At 47.5% G+C, this 24,670-nt stretch overlaps 1 protein-coding gene across 1 annotated transcript in view; it reads left to right on the top strand.

Annotated features, from left to right (window-relative positions):
* clptm1 (CLPTM1 regulator of GABA type A receptor forward trafficking) overlaps positions 1 to 24,670 on the top strand; it is a 63,415-nt gene that overhangs the window by 32,264 nt on the left and 6,481 nt on the right. Inside the window, exons 6-13 of the mRNA XM_038785973.1 lie at positions 976 to 1,061; positions 1,328 to 1,448; positions 6,227 to 6,471; positions 8,286 to 8,379; positions 9,576 to 9,766; positions 11,991 to 12,086; positions 20,070 to 20,205; positions 24,250 to 24,417. Coding sequence (XP_038641901.1) covers positions 976 to 1,061; positions 1,328 to 1,448; positions 6,227 to 6,471; positions 8,286 to 8,379; positions 9,576 to 9,766; positions 11,991 to 12,086; positions 20,070 to 20,205; positions 24,250 to 24,417 — 1,137 coding nt within the window. The remainder of the gene's footprint in view (positions 1 to 975; positions 1,062 to 1,327; positions 1,449 to 6,226; positions 6,472 to 8,285; positions 8,380 to 9,575; positions 9,767 to 11,990; positions 12,087 to 20,069; positions 20,206 to 24,249; positions 24,418 to 24,670) is intronic.

Genomic DNA, 24,670 nt, shown 5'->3' on the forward strand with positions numbered 1-24,670 from the left:
CTGTAGCACTCAAATGCACCAAGTTCAGCACTCCAGTGCAGCAGATAGGCCTGTTTCCCTTGGCAGAAAGGTCACTAACCAGGGAGCGTAGATTTGGCAGAAGTATGAGCGAGCAACTGAGAAACATTTTTATCCAGAGCGTGATGGGGCCTGAAACTCACTGGGTGGGAGAGTGAGAAAGGCAGAAATCCCCGTTACTTTTAAATCTGGATATGAACTAAAAAGCGCTGCAACTGACCAGGCCAAGAGCTGGAAAGTGAGATTAAACCTGATTACATTTTATCAGCCAGTTCACCCCAGTGGTGCAGTGGTTAGCACTACTCCTCACAGCGCCAGGGACCCGGGTTCGATTCCTGTCTTGGGCAACTGTCTATAGAGTTTGCACATTCTTCCCGTGTCTACGTGGGTTTCCTCCAGGTGCTCTGTTTTCTCCCTCAGTTTAAAGATGTACAGATTGAGTGGATCGGCCGTGATCAGGGTTAAGGGGAGTGGGCCGAGGTGGCATGCTCCTTTTGGAGGGTTGGTGCAGACTAGATGAGCCAAATCGCCTCCTTCACTGTAGCAATTGTATGCTGAGTGAAATGCCCGCATCTAATGCCGTAACCCTCCATTATTCAACGTTACTGACCTATGGCTGACCCATAATCCAGAGAAACTGACGTTAGACCAAGTAAATGACAGAATCCCTACTGTGCAGAAGGAGGCCATTAACCAATCGAGTCTGCACTGACCCTCCAAAAGAGGGACCTAGGCCACCTTCACCACCCGATCCCTGTAACCCTAGTTGAGCTGCACATCTTTGGACTGTGGGAGGAAACCGGAGCACCTGGAGGAAACCCACGCAGGCACGGGGAGAACGTGCAGACTCCGCACAGACAGTGACCCGAGGCCGGAATTGAACCTGGGTCCTCAGCGCCGGGAGGCAGCAGTGCTGAAGTTATTCCTTCGTTAACTGTCTCTATCTTTTCGCAATAGTGTTGAACAAATACAAGAGACGGAAGTTTCAGAAGACAAAAAATCTTCTGACTGGACAAACGGAGGCTGACCCTGAAATAATTAAGGTACTTTGAAAGGTTTTGTATATATTTAATGCTCTTTCTTGAACAGGGCGAATAATATACAAGCAAAACACAGCCGATGCCGGACCTGAAACAAAAAGAATGTCCTGGGTTAAACTCTGGTTCCAAAGAAGAGACACATTGGAGGCTGAACGCTGACTTTCTCTCCACAGACGTTGTCAAAGTTCTTGCAGCACTTTGTGTTTTTATTTTCAATATTCAAAGCCGTCTAATGTTATCTGCACGTGTTCATTTTATTTTTGTTGCAGCGAGCTGAAGACTATGGGCCTGTCGAGATCATTTCCCACTGGCACCCAAACCTCACCGTTCATATCGTCGACGATCACACAGCATGGGCAATGGGGGCAGTGCCACCTCCTCTCGACCAGTGTAAGTGAATAATCGCTGCCCCTTAGATTTCTCACGGCCCTTTCTATGCCCGTTACAAGCGGGTTGTAACAGTAGTTGGGTGGCACGGCGGCACAGTGGTTAGCACCTGGGTTTAATCCGGACCCGGGTCATTGCCCGTGTGGCGTTTGCACATTCTCCCTGTGTCTGCATGGGTTTCACCCCCACAACCCAAAGATGTGCAGAATAGGTGGATTGGAAAAAAAATAATTGGTTACTCTAAATTTTTTTTTAAATTGTTTTTTTTTTACAAGTTTAAACAGTAGTTATCAGCTCTGCGCAAGCAGAAAGCTAGCTTTGCCAAAGTGCCCTGGAGCTCAGGAGTGTTGAGTTTCCACATCACCCTCTATATTTCGAGGGATTTGCCCTGTAAAATGAATCTGGGTTGAATAGTAACATGGAGACAGCACTGTTGGTGGCGCAGCTTCTGATTTTAATGGTGATTCCCTCCAAGCCAGTTAGAGTTCCGGGTACAGAAAGTTGCGGTTTGACTTATTGAGAAGCTACAAGCCCTGCTATTGGATGCATAACCATTCTGGAGGAAAATACTTCACCGCTATTTGGCTGACATTTTCCACCAGTATCAGCAGCACAAATTCCATTCAAAAATCAGATCGTGGCGAGATGGTGGTGTAATGGTAATCGGGAGGTCCAGACTAATGCTCTGGAACCACGAACGGGGAGAAAGTGGGTACCAAGCCAAGGAACTGGGCACTAAGGCTGGTGTGTGAATGATTGGGCTTCAAGGAAGGTTTTGAAGGCAGCAGGTTGGAGTAGTTTAAAGCAGGAATTTTGCATTTGATGTGCTGGAGGGTTGGGTGTCGATGGGTACAGTTTGGATTGCTTCCTGAGGCACGAATGAAGTAGTAGTTGGTGGCGGCAAGGGGAAGAGAGCGGTGGTGCAGGCAAGTGGCATTACTGAATCACAAAAGTGTTACAGCACATAAGGAGGCTGTTCAGCTCATTGTGTCTGCACCAGCTCTCCGCGTGGGCAGTTAATTTGTGCCCTCCTTCCGTAACTCTGCAGACTTTTCCTTTTCGAATGGCAGTCTGATTCCTCTTCAATGTTTCGATGGGACCTGTCTCCACAACACACGCAAAGGCACTGCATTCCAGGCCTTCCCCCGCTTGCTGTGTGAGAAAGATTTTTCTTGCTTCTTTTGCAATTACTTTAAGCACCTGCCGACTCGGTCTCGATCCTTTCGCAAGTAGGAGCAGGAGGGCGGCACGGTGGTTAGCACTGCTGCCTCACAGCGCGGAGGACCCGGGTTCGATCCCAGCCCCAGGTCACCGTCTGTGTGGAGTTTGCACATTCTCCCCTTGTCTGCACTGGTCTCACCCCCACAACCCAAAAGAGTGCAGGGTAGGTGAATTGGCCATGCTAAATTGCCCCTTAATTGGAATTATTTTTTTTAAACCTCAGGAAAAAACAAGTGGGGGCGTTTTCTCTATTGTGGTAAATGTAAACAATTGACCCATGTTCGATTCCCGGCTTGGGTCACTGTCTGTGTGGAGTTTGCATGTTCTCCCCTTGTCTCTGTGGGTTTCCTCCGGGTGCTGTGGTTTCCTCCTGCAGTCCAAAGATGAGCATGTTAAGTGGATTGGCCATGCTAAATTTCCCCTTGGTGTCCAAAGGTTAGTTAGGGTTAAGGGGCGAAGGAAACGCATGTCAGGTGGGGTTACAGGGATAGGTTGAGAAAGTGGGTCTTGGTGGGGTGCTCTTTCAGAGGTTTGGTGCAGACTAGAAGGGCTGAATGGCCTCCTCCTGCACTATATGCATTCTATGAGGTTATCCAGCATCGAAATGCAACGCATCCCTCTGAATAAGCAGCCTGTCAATAATTTACGCCTCTTGAAGGGAACAACTTTCCTAATTGCATTATTACTTCCCGTTTGTTTGCCTACCGACTTACAATCCTGCTCGTGAAGCAAGCCACTTTAGGCAGCCTTCTAGATCTGTTCGCATGTTGAGGGGGTGGGTAGCTAGAGCTGTTGTGTAGTTTTGAATAATTGCTGTACGTTTTGGTCAGAGCCAAGGTTTTTGAATTGTTTTTCATACAGTATGTACAGGTTCGGCACATGAAGGCAATACTGTACAAATTAGCCACTTCTAATTTGTGATGCGGTGCCCCTTCACATAGTTGTACTAAATACAGTCAGTGGTGGCATCTTAACTGCAGTACTAGGGACGTGAAGTACAAAAACGGAGAGCCCAGAAATGAATCCACAGAATCCCTACAGCGCAGAAGTAGGCCATTTGGCCCATTGAGCCTGCACCGACCCTCTGAAAGAGAACCCTACCAAGACCCACTTCCCCGCCCTATCCCGTTTTAAAGAAACATTGACTGGCCCTGCATGGCTGAACGTATACAGACTGTGGGCAGAGAGCGGAGTTCAAGCATGGATGAAAAACCTATTCAAGTACAGTTCTCAAAGCCAACAGCATTTAAGCCTTCATATTTTTTATTGTCACAAGTAGGCTTACATTAACACTGCAATGAAGTTACTATGAAAATCCCCTAGTCGCCACATTCCGGCGCCTGTTCGGGTACACAGAGGGAGAATTCAGAATGTCCAGTTCACCTTTCGGGACTTGTGGGAAGAAACCGGAGCACCCGGAGGAAACCCGTGCAGACTCCACACAGACCAAGCTGGGAATCGAACCTGGGACCCTGCGCTGTGAAGCAACGGTGCTAACCACTGTGCTACCATGACACCCTACACTGTGCTACCATGACACCCTGTTCAAGTCCAATCCTCCCAGCCTACAGCATTTAAGCCTTCAGATAACAAACTCTCCAACTCCTGAGGGAGTGACCCTGAAACACCAATCTTGCATTTGTATTTTCAAGCACACTTTTTTTTCCTCCCTGTTTTTAGGGGGAATGGGGCAGCTGTTGGAAGGACCAATAAAGGCTGATTATCAACCTGAGGGACCGCATCATATGCGCTCCTTCCTTAACCAATAAGCTTGGGTTGGAGTTGAACCCAGAGCTTCCAGTTCAGGGGCAGGGCCAGTCCCGACTAAATCACAAGACCTCTTACAGCATCACAAGTGGGTTTAATAGAATAAGGAGAAATAAACCGTTTCCATTGGCAGAGGTAACCTGAGCATGTTGATGAAAGGGAGTTAGCGAGAGAACCAGAGGCACGAGTGAGACAGTTTTTTCACAAAGTGAGTTCGGATGACCTCGCTGCCTGAAAGGGCAGTGGAAGCAAATGTAATACCTTTCCAAAGGAAATTGGATTAATACCTGGGGTAGAATTGCAGGACTATGGAGCAGGGGTAGGTGAGATGGAGCTAGCTGGCTAGTTCTTTCAAAGACCTGTACAGGTATGATGGACTGCTGTATGATTCTATGATTATATATTTGTGAGGGCATGTCAGCTACGACCCTCACCAACTTCCACAGACTCACCATAGAAAGCATTCTTTCTGGTTGTATCACAGCTTGGTATGGAGCCTGCTCTGCCCAAGACCGCAGGAAACTACAAAAGGTCATGAATATAGCCCAGTCCATCATGCAAACCAGCCTCCCATCCATTGACTCTATCTATAATTCCCGCTGCCTCAGAAAGGCAACCACCATAATTAAGGACCCCACGCACCCCGGACATACTCTCTTCCACCTTCTTCCGTCAGGAAAAAGATACCAAACTTTGAGGTCACGTACCAACTGGCTCAAGAACAGCTTCTTCCCTGCTGCCATCAGACTTTTGAATGGACCTACCCCGTATTAAGTTGATCTTTTCTCTGCACCTTGCTATAACTGTAACATTATATTCTGCAGTCCCTCCTTCCTTCCCTATGTACGGTATGCATTGTTTGTACAGCATGCAAGAAACAATACTTTTCACTGTATACTAATACGTGTGACAATAATAAATCAAATCAAATTGTGTACTGTGGCACTCAATAAACGTCTTGAGAATAATGCAACATCATTTGAAGTGAAGATGAAATGCTGGATCGGATTCAAGGAGACCAGCTACTCTTCAAATATTGCTGTTGGATCTGTTATCACTTGTCAGGCAGAGCTTTGGTTTTATTGTCTCTTCCAAACTAGACAATTTGGCGCCCCCTCGGTGCCAGCCTGTTGTGCCTTCATGTCCTCAAATTTCCTGTGAACCCAACTAACGGGCAAGAGTTTTACCTGCTGAGGCAAGGTCGCACTTGAGCCCTTGGCGTTGTGTCAAGTTCCAAAGAACTATGTGTCAATCATCAGGAGTGTCATTGAAGGTAACGCAGAGAGATAAACACTGGATTAATTGGAAAGCTGTCATTCCGTATGGCTATGTAAATGTCATAACTCAAAAGGACCTCTAGTTCAAAATGGCATCTGGCACCACCTCCCGCTTATTCCTCTTTCGCTTGTTCAGTACTGAGGGTGTGCTGCCCCCGATTACCTGATCGTTTACCACACTCCTGTTTGTGGGCGTTTGCTATGCTCAATTGACTGATGTGTCCCCTGGATTTTAACAGTGATTACACACTTTCAAAAAAAAGTCCTTTGCTGGCCTTAAAGCGACAGCTGTCATCATGAATAGTCTTTATGTTTGTATGTTTGAGTGCAATTTGTAGTTGGGAGTAGCATTTTAAAAATGATTATAAGGCAACGCCCAAATTCCCAAGTTATATTCAAGTAAAAGACAGTGTTTTCATGCGATTTTACACTTTGCAATAACGCAGAGAATCACGGAAGGCTGAGTCCGTGTCATGTGGGATAGCACTTCATGTGGTTCCTCTTCTTTTCCAACAGACGTGAGGTTTGATCCAGTCAGTGGCGACTATTTCCCAATAATTTATTTCAACGATTACTGGAACCTGCAGAAGGACTACTTTCCCGTCAATGAGACCCTGGAGAAACTCCCCTTGCGGATGACCTACTGCCCATTGTCGCTATGGAAATGGCAACTGTATGCGGCACAGAGCACCAAATCTCCATGGAATATCTGGGGAGAGGATTTGTACGACCAGCCGGACGAGGAGCAGGATTCAGTGAAGGTTTTTATCCCCCTCCCCCTTATCCAATATAAGTAATGTTCTGCACCGCGCGATCCAGTTGAGCTACCTAGCCCAGTAATTGCAGAGGCATGAAGGGACGTGAATTGACCTTTGACCCTGTTTTGCCATTCCTATCCGATTTTGAATTTGTACCCTAACTCCCACTATCTTTTTTTTTGCCATATCCCTCTCCCAATCCTCCTTGGTCTTGGAAATTTCAGTTGCTCCTCAATATTCCCAGCCTTTTGGTGAAGACAGTTCAGCGGGAGAAACTGTGTTCCCACTCGCAAAAGGATCTAGAACAAGAGGGAACAGAATTAAAGTAATTTGCAAAAGAAGCGGGTATATATGTATATTTGACAGGGTGCCATACAGGAGGCTTCTAAATAAGATAAGAGCCCATGGCGTAAGGGGCAAGATACTGGCATGGATGGCGGATTGACTGACTGGCAGAAGGCAGAGAGTGGGGATAAAGGGATGGCAGCCGGTGACTAGTGGTGTTCAGCAGGGGTCAGTGTTGGGGCAACAGCTATTCATGATATGCATTAACGATCTGGAAGAAGGAACTGAGGGCATTGTGGGCAAAGTAGTGGGAGAGTGGGCAAAGTAGCCGATGTGGCAAAGTGTTGAGGTTACGCCCTTTGGTATGAAGAATAGAGGCATAGACTATTTTCTAAATAGGAAAAGGCTTCGGAAATCAGAAGCACAAAGGGACTTGAGTCCTAGTTCATGATTCTCTTGCATGCAGGTTGCATCGGGCAAAGGCAAATGCAATGTTAGCATTCATTTCGAGAAGGCTAGAGTACAACAGCAGGGATGTACTTCTGAGGCTCTATACGGTCCGGTCAGACCCCATTTGGAATATTGAATCCTTTATCTAAGGAAGGATGTGCTGGCCTTAGAAAGGGTCTAGAGGAGGTTCACAAGAATGATCCCTGGAATTAAGAGCTTGTCATAGAAGGAGCCGTTGAGGACTCTGGATCTGTACTCAATGGAGTTTACAAGGATGAGGGAAATCTTATTGAAACCTGCAGAATACTTAAGAGGCCTAGATGGAGCAAATGTGGAGAAGATGTTTCCATTAGTAGGAGAGACTAGAACCCTAGGGCGCAGCCTCAGACTAAAGGGACGATTCTTTAAAACAGAGATGAGGAGGAATTTCTTCAGCAGAGGGTGGTGAATCTGTGGAACCTTTTGCCGCAGAAGGCTGTGGAGGCCAAATCACTGGAGTGTCTTAGACAGAGCGGTAGGTTCTTGATTAATGAGGGGAGAAGGCTGGCGAATGGGGATCAGAAACATAACACCATGATCGACTGGCGGAGCAGACTCAATGGCCCGAATGGCCTAATTCTGCTCTTACATCTTATGGTCTTATGATGGGAGGGATTGTTTTTTGATCATTCGGAAAGCCAGTGCAGATCTGATGGATCGAGTGGCTTCTTGCTCCATAACAGTTCTGTATTTCTGAGATTTTCACTACCGTCCCATTGTGTTCCTACCTGGGCTAACTCTAATTTAAATGCCCTCTTGTTCTTGATTCCACCTGTTTTCATCATCAACCTCCTGCCCTTGAGCAAGTAATTCCTTTGTATCTACCCTCTCAAATCCTTACATCATTTTAAAAGCCTCAATATTAACTTTAGGGAAACCAAGCCTATAAAACACGTCGTTGAGATGAATATTATAAATACATTTCAGGGAGGGCTGGATTAAGTTTACTTTGACTTAAATTATTCTTCGAAGTTTGCAAAAAGATATCTGTTTAGGGCAACTTTCTGTTTAATTCATTTTTCTCCTCTGCTCTCTCACGACAGGTTGCCTTATTGGAAACCAATCCCTATCTCCTCGCAGTAACTATTATTGTGTCAATTGTGCACAGTGTGTTTGAATTCCTGGCCTTCAAAAATGGTGAGACGTAACTGCAATTTATTTATTATTTCATATTTACTGTATAACCGGGGTGTCTGATGTATGAAAGGCAGCAGTGTCCATCCAGTTCACCCAACATAAAAATGACCTGTAGTCTTTTACTATGTTGTTGCCTTGCAGCGTGCCATTATATCGGTTTTACAGACCTGGGCTTACCGATACGGGAATTATGTTGGTTATCGTGAGAAATCTTGTCGCTCTAACCCCACGGCAATCGAGACCTTTTTAATTCACATCCATGTTGGTACCTTCCTGGGCTTTAGGGCTCAGCTGGTCATTGGTAAAGTTGGAGGAGCTAAGAAACCATAAAGGTTGGAGGTTGTGCGTCCTTCCCTGACCCTAGCCTGTGATGGTTCATCATTATTATGAGATGCACTGTAGGAACTCATCTAGGCTCCTTTAGGCTGCACACTCCGAACCCACAGCTGCTGTCATCTAGAAGGACAAGGGCACCAGGCCACGTGGGAACACCACCAGCTGATGGTTCCCCTCCAAGCCACTCCCCATCCTGACTGGGAAATATATCCACCGTCCCTTCCCTGTCGCTGGGTCTAAGTCCTGGAACTCCCTCCCTAGCAGCACTGTGGGTGTACCTACACCACACGGACTGCAGCGGCTCACCACCATGTCGCAAGGGCAATTAATGCTAGCTTGCCCAGCGACGTCCACATCCCACGAATGAATAAAATAAACTTCAATTGCCTGAAATCTCTTAAAATTTACACAGGTGATATCAGAACCGAGCGCACCACAATGAAGAAAGACTGGACAAGCAGGGGTTCTTTTTTTTAAGAGAAGAGAAAGGCTGATGGGCAAATTAATCAAGGACTTTAAGATTCTGAATGGGTTTTGGAGGGAAGACGTAGAGAAGATGATTCCGTTTTTGGGGAGGTCGAAACACGAACGATACAACAGTCGCACAGAACACTAATAGGGAATTTCTTTACCTAGAGCATGTGGAACCTGCAGTCACAAGTAGTGGTTGAGCACAAATACATTTGGTGGAATACTAGACAAGTGCACAAGGGAGAAAGGAATGGAGGGTATGCTGACTGGGTGAAATGGGGGCAGGGGTATGGAGTTGTAGACACTGACCCACACCAGTTGGTCCAAATGGCCTGTTTTGGTGTTGAATGCTTGATGTAAATTGACCCAAGTGACCGATTATTTTTCAGACATCCAGTTCTGGAACAGTCGTCAGTCCCTGGAGGGTCTTTCCGTGCGTTCGGTAATCTTTGGTGTCTTCCAGTCCGCCGTTGTGTTGCTTTACATCCTGGACAACGAAACCAACTTTGTGGTGCAGGTCAGCGTATTCATCGGCCTCTTGATCGACCTGTGGAAGATCACAAAAGTCATGGATGTGCGGGTAAGATGGTTCTTCTCCACTCCCAGGAAAGAGTTTTCGTACTGCTTTGCAGGGCAAGTTTTCAATGGGCAAGTGGCCAAACTGTGGAGAACGTTGTTGAGGGAGACTGCATATTGATTCGTTCAAATGCAAATGAGAAAATCGGATTTCTTTCAGAAATTGCAATTTTAAATCCAGCATCTTAGTAATTGAAAGACGCAATGTGTTGAGTGTAACATGCTTGGTGGAGCAGGTGACTTTGAATGCTTGTAAATGCTGTCCCACAAGAGGTTCTCTTTACCTCCTGCCTGGGTCTGTAGTAGATCAATTGACCTATAGAATCCCTACAGTGCAGAAGGAGGCCATTTGGCCCATCGAGTCTGCATCAACTTTCTGAAAGAGCACCCCACCTAGATCCCCTGCCCTACCCTAGTAACCCCACCTGAGTACCCAAAGCGGTGTAGATAAGGGACAATTTAACATAACCAATCCGCCTAACCCGCACATTGTTGGACTGAGGGAGGAAACTGGAGCACCCGGAAGAAACCTACGCAAACACGGGGAAGAAGTTGCAAACTACATGCAGACAGTCACCCAAGGTTGGAATGGAACCCAGGTCCCTGGCGCTGTGATGCAACAGTGCTCACCACTATGCCACCGTCTAAGTTGATCGCTATGATTATTTTTGGAAATGTAGAATAATGTTGCCGCATATGTAATCCACTGTGGGTTTTTTAATTGAACAGTATTTTTATTTTACAATGTACTGCAAATTATGACAAGATTATTAAACTGTAAGAAAATGCGTGGATAATCAGCTCATTCAGAAAATGCGGTACAGATATTGCAGTGCACCCTTGCAATATATCCCCCTGCCTAATGAATCCATTTCAACTGAAACAGGTCAAGCTAGTACAAGAAGCAGCGAAACCGGGGTGTCGCAGCATTCTAGAAGCAGCTAACCCGGTGTGTCGCAGCATTCTAGAAGCAGCTAACCCGGTGTGTCTCAGCATTCTAGAAGCAGCTAACCCGGTGTGTCGCAGCATTCTAGAAGCAGCTAACCCGGTGTGTCGCAGCATTCTAGAAGCAGCTAACCCGGTGTGTCGCAGCATTCTAGAAGCAGCTAACCCGGTGTGTCGCAGCATTCTAGAAGCAGCGAAACTGGTGTGTCGCAGCATTCTAGAAGCAGCTAACCCGGTGTGTCGCAGCATTCTAGAAGCAGCTAACCCGGTGTGTCGCAGCATTCTAGAAGCAGCTAACCCGGTGTGTCGCAGCATTCTAGAAGCAGCTAACCCGGTGTGTCGCAGCATTCTAGAAGCAGCGAAACTGGTGTGTCGCAGCATTCTAGAAGCAGCTAACCCGGTGTGTCACAGTATTCTAGAAGCAGCTAACCCGGTGTGTCGCAGCATTCTAGAAGCAGCTAACTCGGTGTGTTGCAGCATTCTAGAAGCAGCTACCCCGGTGTGTCGCAGCATTCTAGAAGCAGCGAAACCGGTGTGTCGCAACATTCTAGAAGCAGCGAAACCGGTGTGTCGCAGCATTCTAGAAGCAGCTAACCCGGTGTGTCTCAGCATTCTAGAAGCAGCAAAACAGGTGTGTCGCAGCATTCTAGAAGCAGCAAAACAGGTGTGTCGCAGCATTCTAGAAGCAGCAAAACCGGTGTGTCGCAGCATTCTAGAAGCAGCTAACCCGGTGTGTCGCAGCATTCTAGAAGCAGCTAACCCGGTGTGTCGCAGCATTCTAGAAGCAGCAAAACCGGTGTGTCACAGCATTCTAGAAGCAGCTAACCCGGTATGTCGCAGCATTCTAGAAGCAGCAAAACCGGTGTGTCTCAGCATTCTAGAAGCAGCAAAACCGATGTGTCTCAGCATTCTAGAAGCAGCAAAATCGGTGTGTCGCAGCATTCTAGAAGCAGCTAACCCGGTGTGTCGCAGCATTCTAGAAGCAGTGAAACCAGTGTATTGCAGCTTAGCGAGGGCCCGATGTTGGTGTACACTTGTGTTCCCTGATTGCAAAGAGAGATGTCAGGGCTACGGGTGTAATCCTATTTCATACCGTGAGAGAAATAATTGCTGCTTGTTTCTTGAATGTAGAAGTTGTTCGCAATTCTCTACGGTCCATAATTTGGAACAGAAAGAAACGGTGACAGTTTAAAGCCATATCTGAACAAAATGCTGACACAGCACCTAGTTTTTCTCTTTAAGACTCTCACATATATGTTTTGCGATCCACCTCTTTGTTATAGATTGACCGAGAAAATAAAGTGGCCGGAATCTTCCCACGCTTGACGATAAAAGACAAATCAACATATGTACAGTCCTCAACTAAGAACTATGATGATGTGAGTATGAAGCTGTGTTTAGAATTGTTTGAAGCTGTGGGGTATGTTTTTAAAATACAGGTACGGTGCCCCAATCTGGCACAATGGGACCGAGACCGTGCAGGATTTTGGACGTCTAACCTGTTCAAAGTTACTCGTTTTGTTATCGTTCATTAGGGTCAGTCACAAAGAGTTCAATCTATCTCCAGCTTGCATCCAGCTCTCAGTTATTGGTTTGCGTCTGGCTTTTGACATTTTATGGGCGCGTTTGCCAATCGGAGGGAGGAGGCAACGAGGAGTTCCTCGCGCTCTTAAGCAAGAACCGGTTCAGATTGCGGCTCGACCTGTACTGTGCCTGACCAGCGGCGCTGGTTCCAAAACTGTCCACTTTTTCAAGCTGCATTACTACTGTTTTCTTTGTGGACAGGTGTCTGGGCAAGCTTTTGTTTAAGCAGACAAAAACCAGTGTGTAACAGCTCAAACTGTAAAGTTCTCTACTACAAAGATCTCCAGCCTTCAGATGCTACTGGTTTTCGGGGAAACCAGATTTGAGCTATTCTAACGGCACAATGAAATAAGGCTGTTTACATTATTTCCTTGGCAATCTGTTCCCAACTCCAACCTCAGTCGCAATGCTAAAAGTATCATCTTGGAAGAAAGTGTGCCTTCTCGGCACGCCATTGGTGAACCTGGTTTGCACAAAAGCGAGAGCTCTGCGCCAGATGGAGAATTAAGTGGGGAGCACTGGTTTAGTTCGGAGATGGCTGCTGTTGAAATTGGGGAAGCCGTTTTGCTTTTGTCCGTAAGTTGACTTGAGTTTGATTGGGGGTGGGGGGGGGGGGGCTTTGAGAGTAAGGGGCTCAAACGTTTTCTTCCACTGAGTCCAGTGCCAGCCAGCAGTGGGTGTAACCTTGCTACAGTATGGTGCGGGAAGTGGAAGCCACGACGCTGCGGAAATCGGTATCAAAATACATCTCACATTTCATCGAGGAACCGGTACCTACTGGGCCAGCTTTGAATGAAAGAAAGACACGGGTAGTCTTTAAAAACATCCCAAGGAGACTTCCGGTGGCGGCTATGAAGGGGTAAGTCGCACATTTGGTGGCTCCCGCTTGGTCGGACTTTTTCCCCCGATTTACTACCGTACTTGAATTGTAAAACTGACGACAGAGGCAATTGTGTACTGAATTCCCACATCGGTGCAGAAGGACCAGAAGTGCTCGCAAAGGCAGAAACAGAAAGACAGAGAAGGCTTGGGCTGAAGCTGCAGTGGGAGACAGCATGGCGGAGGACTGGACCTCTGGTTTGTCGACCCAGCGGTCAACGGAGCAGCTCGCCAAGCAGAAACGGGACTGCTTTGACCCGATAAAAGAGTCAATTGAGCGGCTGGATCGGGTGATCCAGAAGGTAGAGAAGGCGCTGGCTAAGCAGGAGGAACATCAACCTGTGGTGGAGTTGGAGGTGGGGATGCTGAGAGACCAGCAGAAGAAGCTCCTGGAGAAGGTGGACGACCTAGAGAATAGTTCCTGCCGGCAGAACTTGAGAATCGTTGGGCTCCCGGAGGGATCTGAAGGAGCGAACGCTGGGGCATACATCGCAGACATATTTGAGAAGCTGCTGGGGGATGGGGCATTCCCCCAACCCTTGGAGGTGAACAGGGCTCACAGAGCACTCGTGAGGAAGCCTTGACTGGAAGACCCCCCGAGGGCAATAGTGGTGAGATTCCACAGGTATTTGGATAAGGAGCGCATTCTACAGTGGGCCGCACGGAGCTGTAATTGGGACAACAGTATCCTGCGGGTCTGCAGGACACGGAGCTGTAAGTGGGACAACAGTATCTTGCGGGTCTACCAAGAACCGAGTGTGGAGGTGGCCAGGAGAAGAGCAGGCTTCAACCAGATTAGGTCGATCCTTTTAAGAAAAAGGTGAAGTTCGGACTGTTGTATCCGGCCCATCTCTGGGTCACATACGAGGAACAGCACTTATTTTGAGTCGCCTGAGGACGCGCTGGACTTCATGAAAAGGAAAGGACTGGTGGTGGGCTGAGAACTTTTGAACTTTGCTGCAACATTCATGGGTTTTTTATTTGTTTTGTCTTTCTGCTCTTTAAACAAAGTTTCCCATGTTTCGTTTTGTGGAAGGTTTTCATTTGCACTGTTAGGGGATGGAGGTGTGCTTGTTTAGATGTTGGTGTTTTTCTGTCGGGCAAGCGGCTGAGGAAATGTATTCAGACCTACCTGCAGGTCAAAGAGACGGGGGAAATTTCAGCAGCGGTGGTCTGGGAAGCACTGAAGGCGGTGGTCAGAGGGGAGCTGATCTCAATATGGGCCCATAGGGAGAAGGAAGACAGGGCAGAGACTGACCGACTGGTAAAGGAGATACTACAGATCGATATGAGGTATGCGGAGACCCCAGAGGCAGGGCTTTTAAGGGAATGACGGAGGCTACAGGCGGAGTTCGGCTTGTTAACCACAGGGAGGGCGGTGGAGCAGCTGAGAAAGGTGAGGGGGGGGCGATCTATGAGTATGGAGGGAAGGCCAGCAGAATGCTTGGACAGCGGCTTAGAAAGCGAGAGGCAGCCAGGGAGATAGGGAAAGTAAATGACGGAGATGGGAACCTGGTTGGAGATTCAGCAGGGGTGAATAAGGCATTTAGGGATTTCTACAGTAGGCTGTATAGGTCGGAACCCCCTATGGGGCCGGAGGGAATGAGGCACTTCTTGGGGGGGCTGAATTTCCCAAAGGTGGACGGGGAGCTGGTAGAAGGGCTGGGGGCCCCAATCGGGTTGGAAGAGGTAGTGGAGGGTCTGAAGGCCATGCAGTCGGAGGGTCTGAAGGCCATGCAGTCGGGTAAAGCCCTGGGGCCGGAAGGGTACCCAGTGGAGTTTTATAAAACGTTCTCTGGGATATTGGGATCGGTGTTGATGAGGATGTTCAATGAGGCAAGGGAACATAAGAACTAGGAGCAGGAGTAGGCTATCTGGTCCCTTGAGCCTGCTCCGCCATTCAATGAGATCATGGCTGATCTTTTGTGGACTCAGCTCCACTTTCCGGCCATCTTAGATCATAGGATTTACAGTGCAGAAGGAGGCCATTTGGCCCATCGAGTCTGCACCGGCTCTTGGAAAGAGCACCCTACCCAAGTCCATACCTCCACCCTATCCCCATTACCCAGTAACCCCACCCAACACTAAGGGCAATTTGGACACTAAGGACAATTTAGCATGGCCAATCCACCTAACCTGCACATCTTTGGACTGTGGGAGGAAACCAGAGCACCCGGAGGAAACCCACGCACACACGGGGAGAATATGCAGACTCCGCACAGGCAGTGACCCAAGCCGGGAATCGAACCTGGGACCCTGGAGCTGTGAAGCAATTGTGCTAACCACAATGCTACCGTGCTGCCCTAAAAGGGGAAAGATAGGTGCTGCCCCCGATGATGTCACAGGCCTCGATTTTGCTGATTCTGAAGCGGGACAAGAACCCGGAGCTGTGTGGGTCCTACAGGCCGATATCCCTGTTGAATGTGGACCCCAAACTGCTGGCCACAATTTTGTCCTCCAGGATTGAGGATTGTGTTCCGGATGTTATTGGGGAGGACCAGACGGGGTTTGTTAAGGGTAGGCAGTTGGTGGCCAATGTAAGAAGGTTGTTAAAAGTGATCATGATGCCCCTGGAAGGGAGGGAGGTGGAGGTAGTGATCGCAATGGATGAGAAAAGGCTTTTGATCGAGTAGAGTGGGATTATCTAGGGGAGGTACTAGGGCGGTTCCGATTTGGGCGGGGCTTTATTGACTGAGTCAGGTAGCTGTATCAGGCTCCTGTGGCAAGCGTACAGATGAATAGGACAACATCGAACTATTTTAGACTGCACCGGGGGACGAGACAGGAATGCCCCTTCTCCCCACTGTTGTTCGTGCTAGCTATAGAGTCGTTGGCAATTGCTCTTGAGAGCCTCAAATGGCTGGAAGGGGCTGGTGTTGGGGGGTGGAGCACAGAGTCTCGCTCTATGCAGATGACCTGCTTCTGCATGTATCGGACCCAATGGAAGAAATGATGAAAGAAATCATGAGGATTCTAGCGGAATTTGGCCGGTTTTCAGGGTATAAGCTATATATGGGGAAAAGTGAGATGTTTGCGGTCCAGGCGAGGGGACAGGAGAGGCGATTGGGGGAGCTGCCGTTTCGATTAGTAGGGGGAAGCTTTAGGTACCTCGGCATTCAAGTGGCGCGGGAATGGGACCGGCTGCATAAATTCAATCTGGCCCGACTAGTAGACCAAATGAAGGACGATTTTCGGAGATGGGACGCGCTCCCGTTGTCATTAGCTGGAAGGGTGCAGACTGAAGATGACGGTCCTCCCGAGATCCCTGTTAGTGTTTCAATGTCTCCCCATCTTTATTCTGTGGTGCTTTTTTAAATGGGTCAACAAAATGATCTCTGGCTTTGTTTGGGCGGGCAAGACCCCGTGAGTAAGGTAGGTAATGCTTGAGGAGAGTCAGAGAGCGGGCAGGCTGGCGCTGCCAAATTTTAGTAACTATTACTGGGCGGCGAATATAGCCATGATCACGAAGTGGGTGGTGGGAGAGGGGTCAGCATGGGAGCGTATGGAGGCGGTTTCATGCAAGGGCACCAGTCTGGGGGTGTTGGTAACTGCGCCTCTGACGTTCCGCGGGCACGGGACTCCACCAGCCCTGTAGTGGGGGTGGCTCTGAGAGTCTGGGGGCAATGGAGGAGACATATGGGAGCAGAGGGAGCATCGGTCTGGTCCCCAATCTGTAACAATCACCGGTTTGCCCCGGGAAGTATGGATGGGGGGGGTTCCGGATATGGCGAAGAGCAGGGATTGAGAGGATGGGGAAATGTTTATAGAGGGGAGCTTTCTGAGTATGAGGGTGCTGGAGGAGAAGTTTAAGTTGGCGAGGGGAAACAAATTCTGGTATCTGCAGATGCGGGACTTCCTACGTAAACAGTTGTCAACCTTCCCACTCCTACCGTTAAGGGGGATTCAGGACAGGGTAGTTTCCAGAGGGTGGGTAGGAGAAGGGAGCGTCTCTATCATTTACAAGGAACTTATGGGGTCAGAGGAGACGCAGACCGAGGAGCTGAAGCACAAGTGGGAGGAGGAGCTGGGAGGAGACATAGAGGATGGTCTATGGGCGGACGCGTCCGCAACATGTGCCAGGCTCAGCCTGGTACAATTCAAGATCGTTCACCGGGCTCATATGACAGGGGCCCAGATTAGCAGATTCTTTGGGGCGGAAGACAGGTGTGCAAAATGTGTGGGAGGACCAGCGAACCATGTCCACATGTTCTGGGCATGCCCGAAGCTTAGGGGATTTTGGCAGGAGTTTGCAGATGTCATGTCCACGGTGTTAAAAACAAGGGTGGCGCTGAGTCCAGAGGTGGCGATTTTTGGGGTGTCGGAAGAGCCGGGAATCCAGGAGGAGAAAGAGGCAGACGTTCTGGCCTTTGCTTCCCTAGTAGCCCGGAGACAGATACTATTAGCTTGGAGGGACTCAAAGCCCCCTGAAGTCGGAGACCTGGCTATTGGACATGGCTAGCTTTCTCTGTTTGGAGAAAATCCAAGTTCGCCTTGAGGGGGTCACTGTTAGGGTTCACCCGGAGGGGGCAACCGTTCGTCGACTTCTTCGCGGAAAATTAATCATCAGCAGAAAGGGAGGGGGGTTAGTTTAGCTTAGACTAGAGGATCAATAAAGGTGGACCTGTAAGGGAGGGAGATTGCTTTTGCACAATGTTTATAGTTTCATATACAATGTTTATTTTGTTGTTGTTATAATACCAAAAATACCTCAATAAAATGTTTATTTTTTAAAAAAAATTTCCAAGAGGCTTTTCACAGTAACTTCATTGAAGCCTACTAGTGACAATAAGCGATTATTGTTGAGGTGGTCTCGGTGCCTCCTATTATGGCTTCCTCTTGTTCCTTTGATTGCAAGAGGTTTCAGGTTATAATCCTGTGGTGCCATTCTTGAAGGATGGAATAGCTGATTTGAAGCTCAGGAGCTGGTCCTATCTGCCTCTACTACTACTACTACTGACAGGCAGAAGCATGGAAGTTACACTGAGCCTGTACAAAGCTCCGCTAGGCCATAACTAGAACACTGCACCCAGTTCTGGTCACCACGCTTTAGGAAAGATGGAAGTGCCCTCAAGGGTCACATAAGAGATTAACCAAAATGGTGCCAGGGATGAGGGATTTTGAGGACCAGGTTAGGCCGGAGAAGGTGGCGGTCAATCTGTGGATTGAGGCACGATTTTATGGAGGTGTCGAAGATTCCTAAAGGTTTGCATGAGGTAAACAAAGGGACGGTGTTGCTATTAGCTGGTAACAGGAGGTGGACACAGATCTGAGGTACTGAGCAAGCAATGCAGAGGAGATGTGAGGAAAAGCTTCTTCATTGCAGCAAATGGTAACGACCCTGCATTCAGACCCGTGAAGATGGTGGATGCGGAGGCGATTAATGGTTTCAAAAGAAAATTGGATGGGCACTTGAGGAATATAATCTTGCAGGCCTATGGGGATAGAGTGGGAATTTGGGGCTAACTGTATTGCTCTACAGCAGCTGGCATGAACTCAATGGGCCAAATAGCCTCTTTGTGCTGTAATGACCCTCTGACTCCATAAATTTATTTTGGTCTGCACCAATTCATGACAAAGCAAACTTGGAGAGTTTCCTGGGCTTGCCGTTCAATCCTCCCTCTTTACCTCACAAGCCAATTGAGTGAGGAATTTCGGCGAACCATCCTTCTGTGCATCTTGCTACTATCATCATCCTCAGGGTTACCATTGGTCAGAAACTGAACTGGATCAGCCACACAAATACTATAGTTACAAGAGCAGGTCAGAGGCTTGGAATTCTGCAATGAGTAACTCACCTCCTGACTCCCCAGAGCCTGTCCACCATCTACAAGGCACAAGTCAGAAGTGTGAAGGAATAATCTCCACCTGCCTGGATGAGTGCAGCTCCAACAACACTCAGGAAGTTTGACACCAGGACAAAGCCCACTTGATCAGCCCTCAATCCACCACCTTAACCATTCACTCTGTCCACCATCGGACCAGTAGCAGCCGTGTGTACTATCTACAAGATGCACTGCAGCAACTCGCCAAGGCTCCTTTGACTGCACCTTACCAAGCCCCCTACCACTTGGAAGAAAAAGGGCACCAGATGCATGGGGACACCACCACCTGCAAGCTCCTCCATCCTGGCTTGGAAATATATCGGCCGTTCCTTCACTGTCGCTGGGTCAAAATCCTGGAACTCCCTCCCTAACAGCACTGAGGGTGTACCTACACCACATGGACTATAGTGGTTCAAGCAGGTGGGACAATTGGGGGTGGGCAATAAATGCTTGCCTAGAACGCACATAACGTGAAAGAATAAAGAAGTGGTTATTGTGAGGAGAATAGAGGAAGTTAGATCAGTACATGAGGGACTGAGTATATAATAAATTGATACGGGTGGGGTGAAGTAAATGAAGGCGCACGAGGGGTATAAACATGCAGTTTTGTGTTCTGCAAATTAATGGAACTTGGGCGAATGTAGATGTGTCATTTCTGAGACATGAACTGACCAGTAATTCCCTATTAACAATGAATATTTAATGATGTTCCCTGACCAGAGAGCGTTTGGCTAATTTCCCATTCACATGTCTACTGATAGTGAGATATGGTGAGATTTCCTGGATTCTAAAAAAAACAGGCTTTTGGAGTGCCTGTTTGCCAAACTCTTTCTTTGGGATTTGGTATAGGCGCACAAATCCGGGGGGGGTGGGGGGGGCACAGTGGCCTCTCGGCGCTGAGGACCCCGGTTCGATCCCGGCCCCGAGTCACCGTCCGTGTGGAGCTTTCGCATTCTCCCCGTGTCTGCATGGGTCTTCTCCTCCTCCTCCCCCCCCCATAATAGCCTGTAGTATTGCTCTGCCCTTTGAAGGGATTATTGGGCAGTTAACGATTAACACGTTTTGGTTTTCTTTCAGATGGCTTTTAAATATTTGTCTTGGATTCTCTTCCCTCTGTTGGGCTGCTATGCTGTCTATAGCTTATTGTATATGGAGCACAAAAGCTGGTATTCCTGGGTGTTGAGTATGCTCTATGGATTCTTATTGACATTCGGTGAGTATGAACGACTTGCAAAAACCTTCTCGCAAATGTGACAAACTGTAAACATTCACCATCTGCAAAATGTTTGGACAGGCTCGGGTTCTGTTTTCCCTTCGAACAGAGGGTGACGTGCCTCGACAGGACAGACTTGTTTGCCCCCTGGCTGAGGGGCCAATTGCCAGGGGGGCATAGATGTAAGATGATTGGTAGAAGGATTAGAGGGGATTATGAGGAAAAACGTTTTCACCCGGAGAGTGGCCGGTGCTTGGAATTCACTGCCCGAATTGGTGGTCGATCCTGAATCGCTCAACTGATTTGAAAGGGTCCATAGATCTGTATCTAGAATGCTGTCATTTGCAAGGCAATGCGCTAGGTGTTGGGAAGTGGGAATAAAATGAGCAGCTAGGTATGTTTCCTCTTTTTTTTTTTGAGGGGGGGGGGGCTTGTGCAGACACGATAGGTCAAATGGCCTCTTTCTGCACCCTAACTGTCTTTGACAATGGGAGGGGGAAAGGACTCCAGAGAACTGAGTATATAGAACAAAGCAGCGGAGTTCAGTTATTTTCACCAGTATCCTGTGTTTCCCAGGTTCGAACTATTCTACGTTTTGAATACAAGACTGATGTTTCCCAAAATAAATGGGGTTTTATTGAGATTATTCACTAGTGCAGGCTTGTGGGGGTGGTGGGGGAACAGCAGTAGAGTTGGCAAGGTGCAGTCGAGAATGGAGGTGAGGCATCATGTTCCAGATTTATCTCGTTCTAAGTTACTTGATGGGGGCGCTGTAATTAGCTTCCTAGCTTCGTAGGGCAAGAAGGTACTGCAAAAATGGCCGATGCAATCTATGTTATCGACACTGTAGAGGCAGCCAGTAGCTTTGTGTTGGATACACGTTGATCAAGCGCTGTGTAATTATAAAGCTGAGGCTGGATACGGTCTAAGATAGAAGTGCCTGGCTTTTGATAGAGCACAGTAGCACAGTTGCTTCACAGCTCTAGGGTCCCAGGTTCAATTCCCGGCTTGGGTCACTGTCTGTGCGGACTCTGCACATTCTCCCCGTGTCTGCGTGGATTTCCTCCGGGTGCTCCGGTTTCCTCCCACAATCCAAAGATGTGCGAGTTAGATGGATTGGCCAGGCTAAATTGCCCTCAGTGTCCAAAAAAGGTTTGTGTGGGGTTACGGGGATAGGGTGGAAGCGTGGGGTTAAGTGGGGTGCTCTTTCCAAGGGCCGGTGCAGACTCGATGGGCCGAATGGCTGCCTCCTGCTCTGTAAATTCTAATAGGGCAGCACAGTGGTGCAGTAGTTAGCACTGCTGCCGTTTGCACATCCCCCCCCCCCCCCCCCCCCCCCCCCCCCATGTCTGCGTGGGTCTCATCCCCACAACCCAAAAAGATGTGCAGGGTAGGTGAATTGGCCGCGCTAAATTGCACCTTAATTGGGGGGAGGAAAAAATAATTGTGTACTCTTAAATTTATTTTAAAAAAGAACACCGTGTCAATTTATGTCGGGGGAACCTCATTGGACAGTGTCAACAAAAGCTGCCCGATGACCACTGGGATTCTAAAAGCCATCGATGTACATTCCAGCTATTTGAAAGGCAAAAAAGTGGCCTTTAAACTGGGCCGAGTGAGAGGGTCCATGAAGAGCAGGGGTGGCATGCTGCTTGCTGAATGAATCCAGCTAGTTAATTTACAGTCAGAAACAGTTAATGTTTCGCATCATTGACATTTCAACACAGTAGAACCATGAAGCTGCTGTGAGTCAGCCTCTGAAAGAGAGATACGGTTATATAATCTTTCAATACCTGGAGAATGCAATGCAATACCCCATTGAACTGGAGGCTAAATGAGAAAGTTTAGCATTTATTTGTGTGTTTGCATAGAAGCACAAGGTGAATTTATACAACATTAAATGCGACTTAAGACGGTGAAACTCTTGCAGAGTTCTGAAACGAGGTTTCGATTGACTTGCTGTTTGATCATTTATCCATCTGTCACTTATTTTATATTTTTTTTAAAAAGCAACTCTGGCGGTTGTTCTGTTATCTTTGATGGTTGCTCTTGAGGCAAAAACGATTAAGGAGAGATTTAGTAGACATGTCCAAAATCGTGAATGGTTTTGACCGAGTAAATCAGGGGAAACTGTTTTTGAGTGGCAGCCAGCTCGGTAACCAGGACAACACCGGTTTTTTTTTAAAAAGGCTGTTGACCAAAATAAAGAAAGAAGAGGCAAGATGAGAATTTTTTATTTTATTTTGCACGTTTTGAGTTATGCTTGGGAATGTACTGCGTTTAAGTGCAGGAGGAAGCCATAACTTGCAAAAGGTAATTGGATCAATACTTCATGCCGAATAACTTGCAGAGCGATGAGTAAGGGACAAGAGAGTGTTGGTACCATTCAGCAGTTAATAATTAAATAGCAGCTTGCTGCAAGGTGATTTGTTGCTTCACAGCATTAGGGCAGGTACTTTGTGGCAGATGTAGTATCGATAACTATGTTTTCCGGATGCCACCTAGGCCCTGGTTAGGTTTATTATCTTTTGGCACCTCCACTGTCGAGCCGTATGCGGAGGCCGGGGGTGCAGCCTTGCTCAGAAGTTTAATCACTTGCTGAACATACACTATAGCGTATGGAGCTTTAATCATCCTTCAGTGTTTCCAAGTGTTAAACCCCAGATTGCAGCACTGGGATTAAATATAACTGGTGTGAGATTAGCGTTTTGATTGCCAACTTGCGGCTGTTTATACTGATCACTCTTGCAGCTGTCTATGCGTTTGCAAATGCTCAAAAGTTGTTGCATGGAGCCCACGCATTATAAAAATTATACTTATGCAGCCACCCGTGAAGGTTTATTTTCCGATTTATATTCAAGCTCTCCGATTGATAAGGGAGCATGGTCTTAAAAATTAGCACCAAACATTTCAGGGGTAAAATTAGGAAATGTTCCCAGGTACAAAGGAACTCGCAGCAGAGCTGGGCTAAATCGCTGGCTTTTAAGTCAAACCAAGGCAGGCCAGCAGCACGGTTCAATTCCCGTACCAGCCTCCCCGAACAGGCGCCGGAATGTGGCGACTAGGGGCTTTTCACAGTAACTTCATTTGAAGCCTACTCGTGACAATAAGCGGTTTTCATTTCATTTCATTTTTAAAAATTCGACTTTTAATTCCAGATTTTAATTAGACTTTTCATTCCAGATTTGTTTTTTAAATTGAATTCAAATTTCACCATCTGCCGTGGTGGGATTCGAACCCAGGTTCCCAGAGCATTACCCTGGATTTCTGGTTTACTAGTCCAGTGACAATACTGTACCTCTATGCCACCTCCCCTATTTTCAAATGGCAATTGATGATAGATTTTATTTATTTGGCATACCTCCCCACACTTTGGGGAATAGTGGGGTAAGTGCTGGATGAACTCTCGGGATCATCAACCCATTGAACGCTCCTTCTGTGGCCAACAAGTCCTGGTGTCAGACTTTAACATGGAGCTTCTGGTCCAGAGGTAGGAGAGCTGCCACTGTGCTGCACGACCTTCCTGATGTTAAATGTTTTTCAATATGAGGTTGATAGTATTGTTATCCAAAGATATTAATGAATCTGCAGCAAAGGTAGATGTATGGAGTCGGGTTTCAGATTAGTCATGATCTTGTTGAATAGCAGGGCTGGATGGTCTCGTCCCTGTTCCTCTGGTTCTTTTTTGTTTTTGTTTTGTACATTTAGAAAACCCAATTTTTTTTTCCAATTAAGGGGCAATTTAGCGTGGCCAATCCACCTACCCCGCACATCTTTGGGTTGTGGGGGTGAGACCCACGCAGACACGGGGAGAATGTGCAAACTGCACACGGACAGTGACCCGGGGCCGGGATCGAACCCGGATCCTTTGCGTTGCAAAGCAGCAGTGCTAACCACTGTGCTGCCCTACCCCTGGCTCTTAATTAGATAGCTCTTTCAAAGAACTAGCACAGGCCTGATGGGCTGCATGGCCTCCTTCTGTGATATATCATTTCATGATTCTAAGGATTATAAATGTCTGTTTTTGTGTTTCTCTCCCCACAGGATTTATAACCATGACACCACAGCTTTTCATTAATTATAAGCTGAAGTCAGTAGCCCATCTCCCGTGGAGGATGCTAACCTACAAGGCCCTAAATACCTTTATTGACGATCTCTTTGCATTTGTTATCAAAATGCCAATGATGTACAGAATAGGATGTTTGAGAGATGGTAAGTGGTTGAATGAAATCTTTAAATGGATTCACTGATTGCCTGATCCTTTTGCACCCTTCACTCCAAATGCACGCACGCACACGTAGTTGGAGAAAATTAAAGATGTCTCTGCTGGCGTGCGTTCCTGCAGGTTTCACTTGTGTGATAACTGTATGAAGTATAAAGTTTGTGATTCACGCATCTCTGGCTAGAGTAGTCGATTTAAGCACAGTCAACTCGTGAGTTATCCTTTGGCAATAGAGTGCTAGAG

The sequence above is a fragment of the Scyliorhinus canicula genome, chromosome 27 (assembly GCF_902713615.1).
Source record: "Scyliorhinus canicula chromosome 27, sScyCan1.1, whole genome shotgun sequence".
Lineage (NCBI taxonomy): Eukaryota > Metazoa > Chordata > Chondrichthyes > Carcharhiniformes > Scyliorhinidae > Scyliorhinus > Scyliorhinus canicula.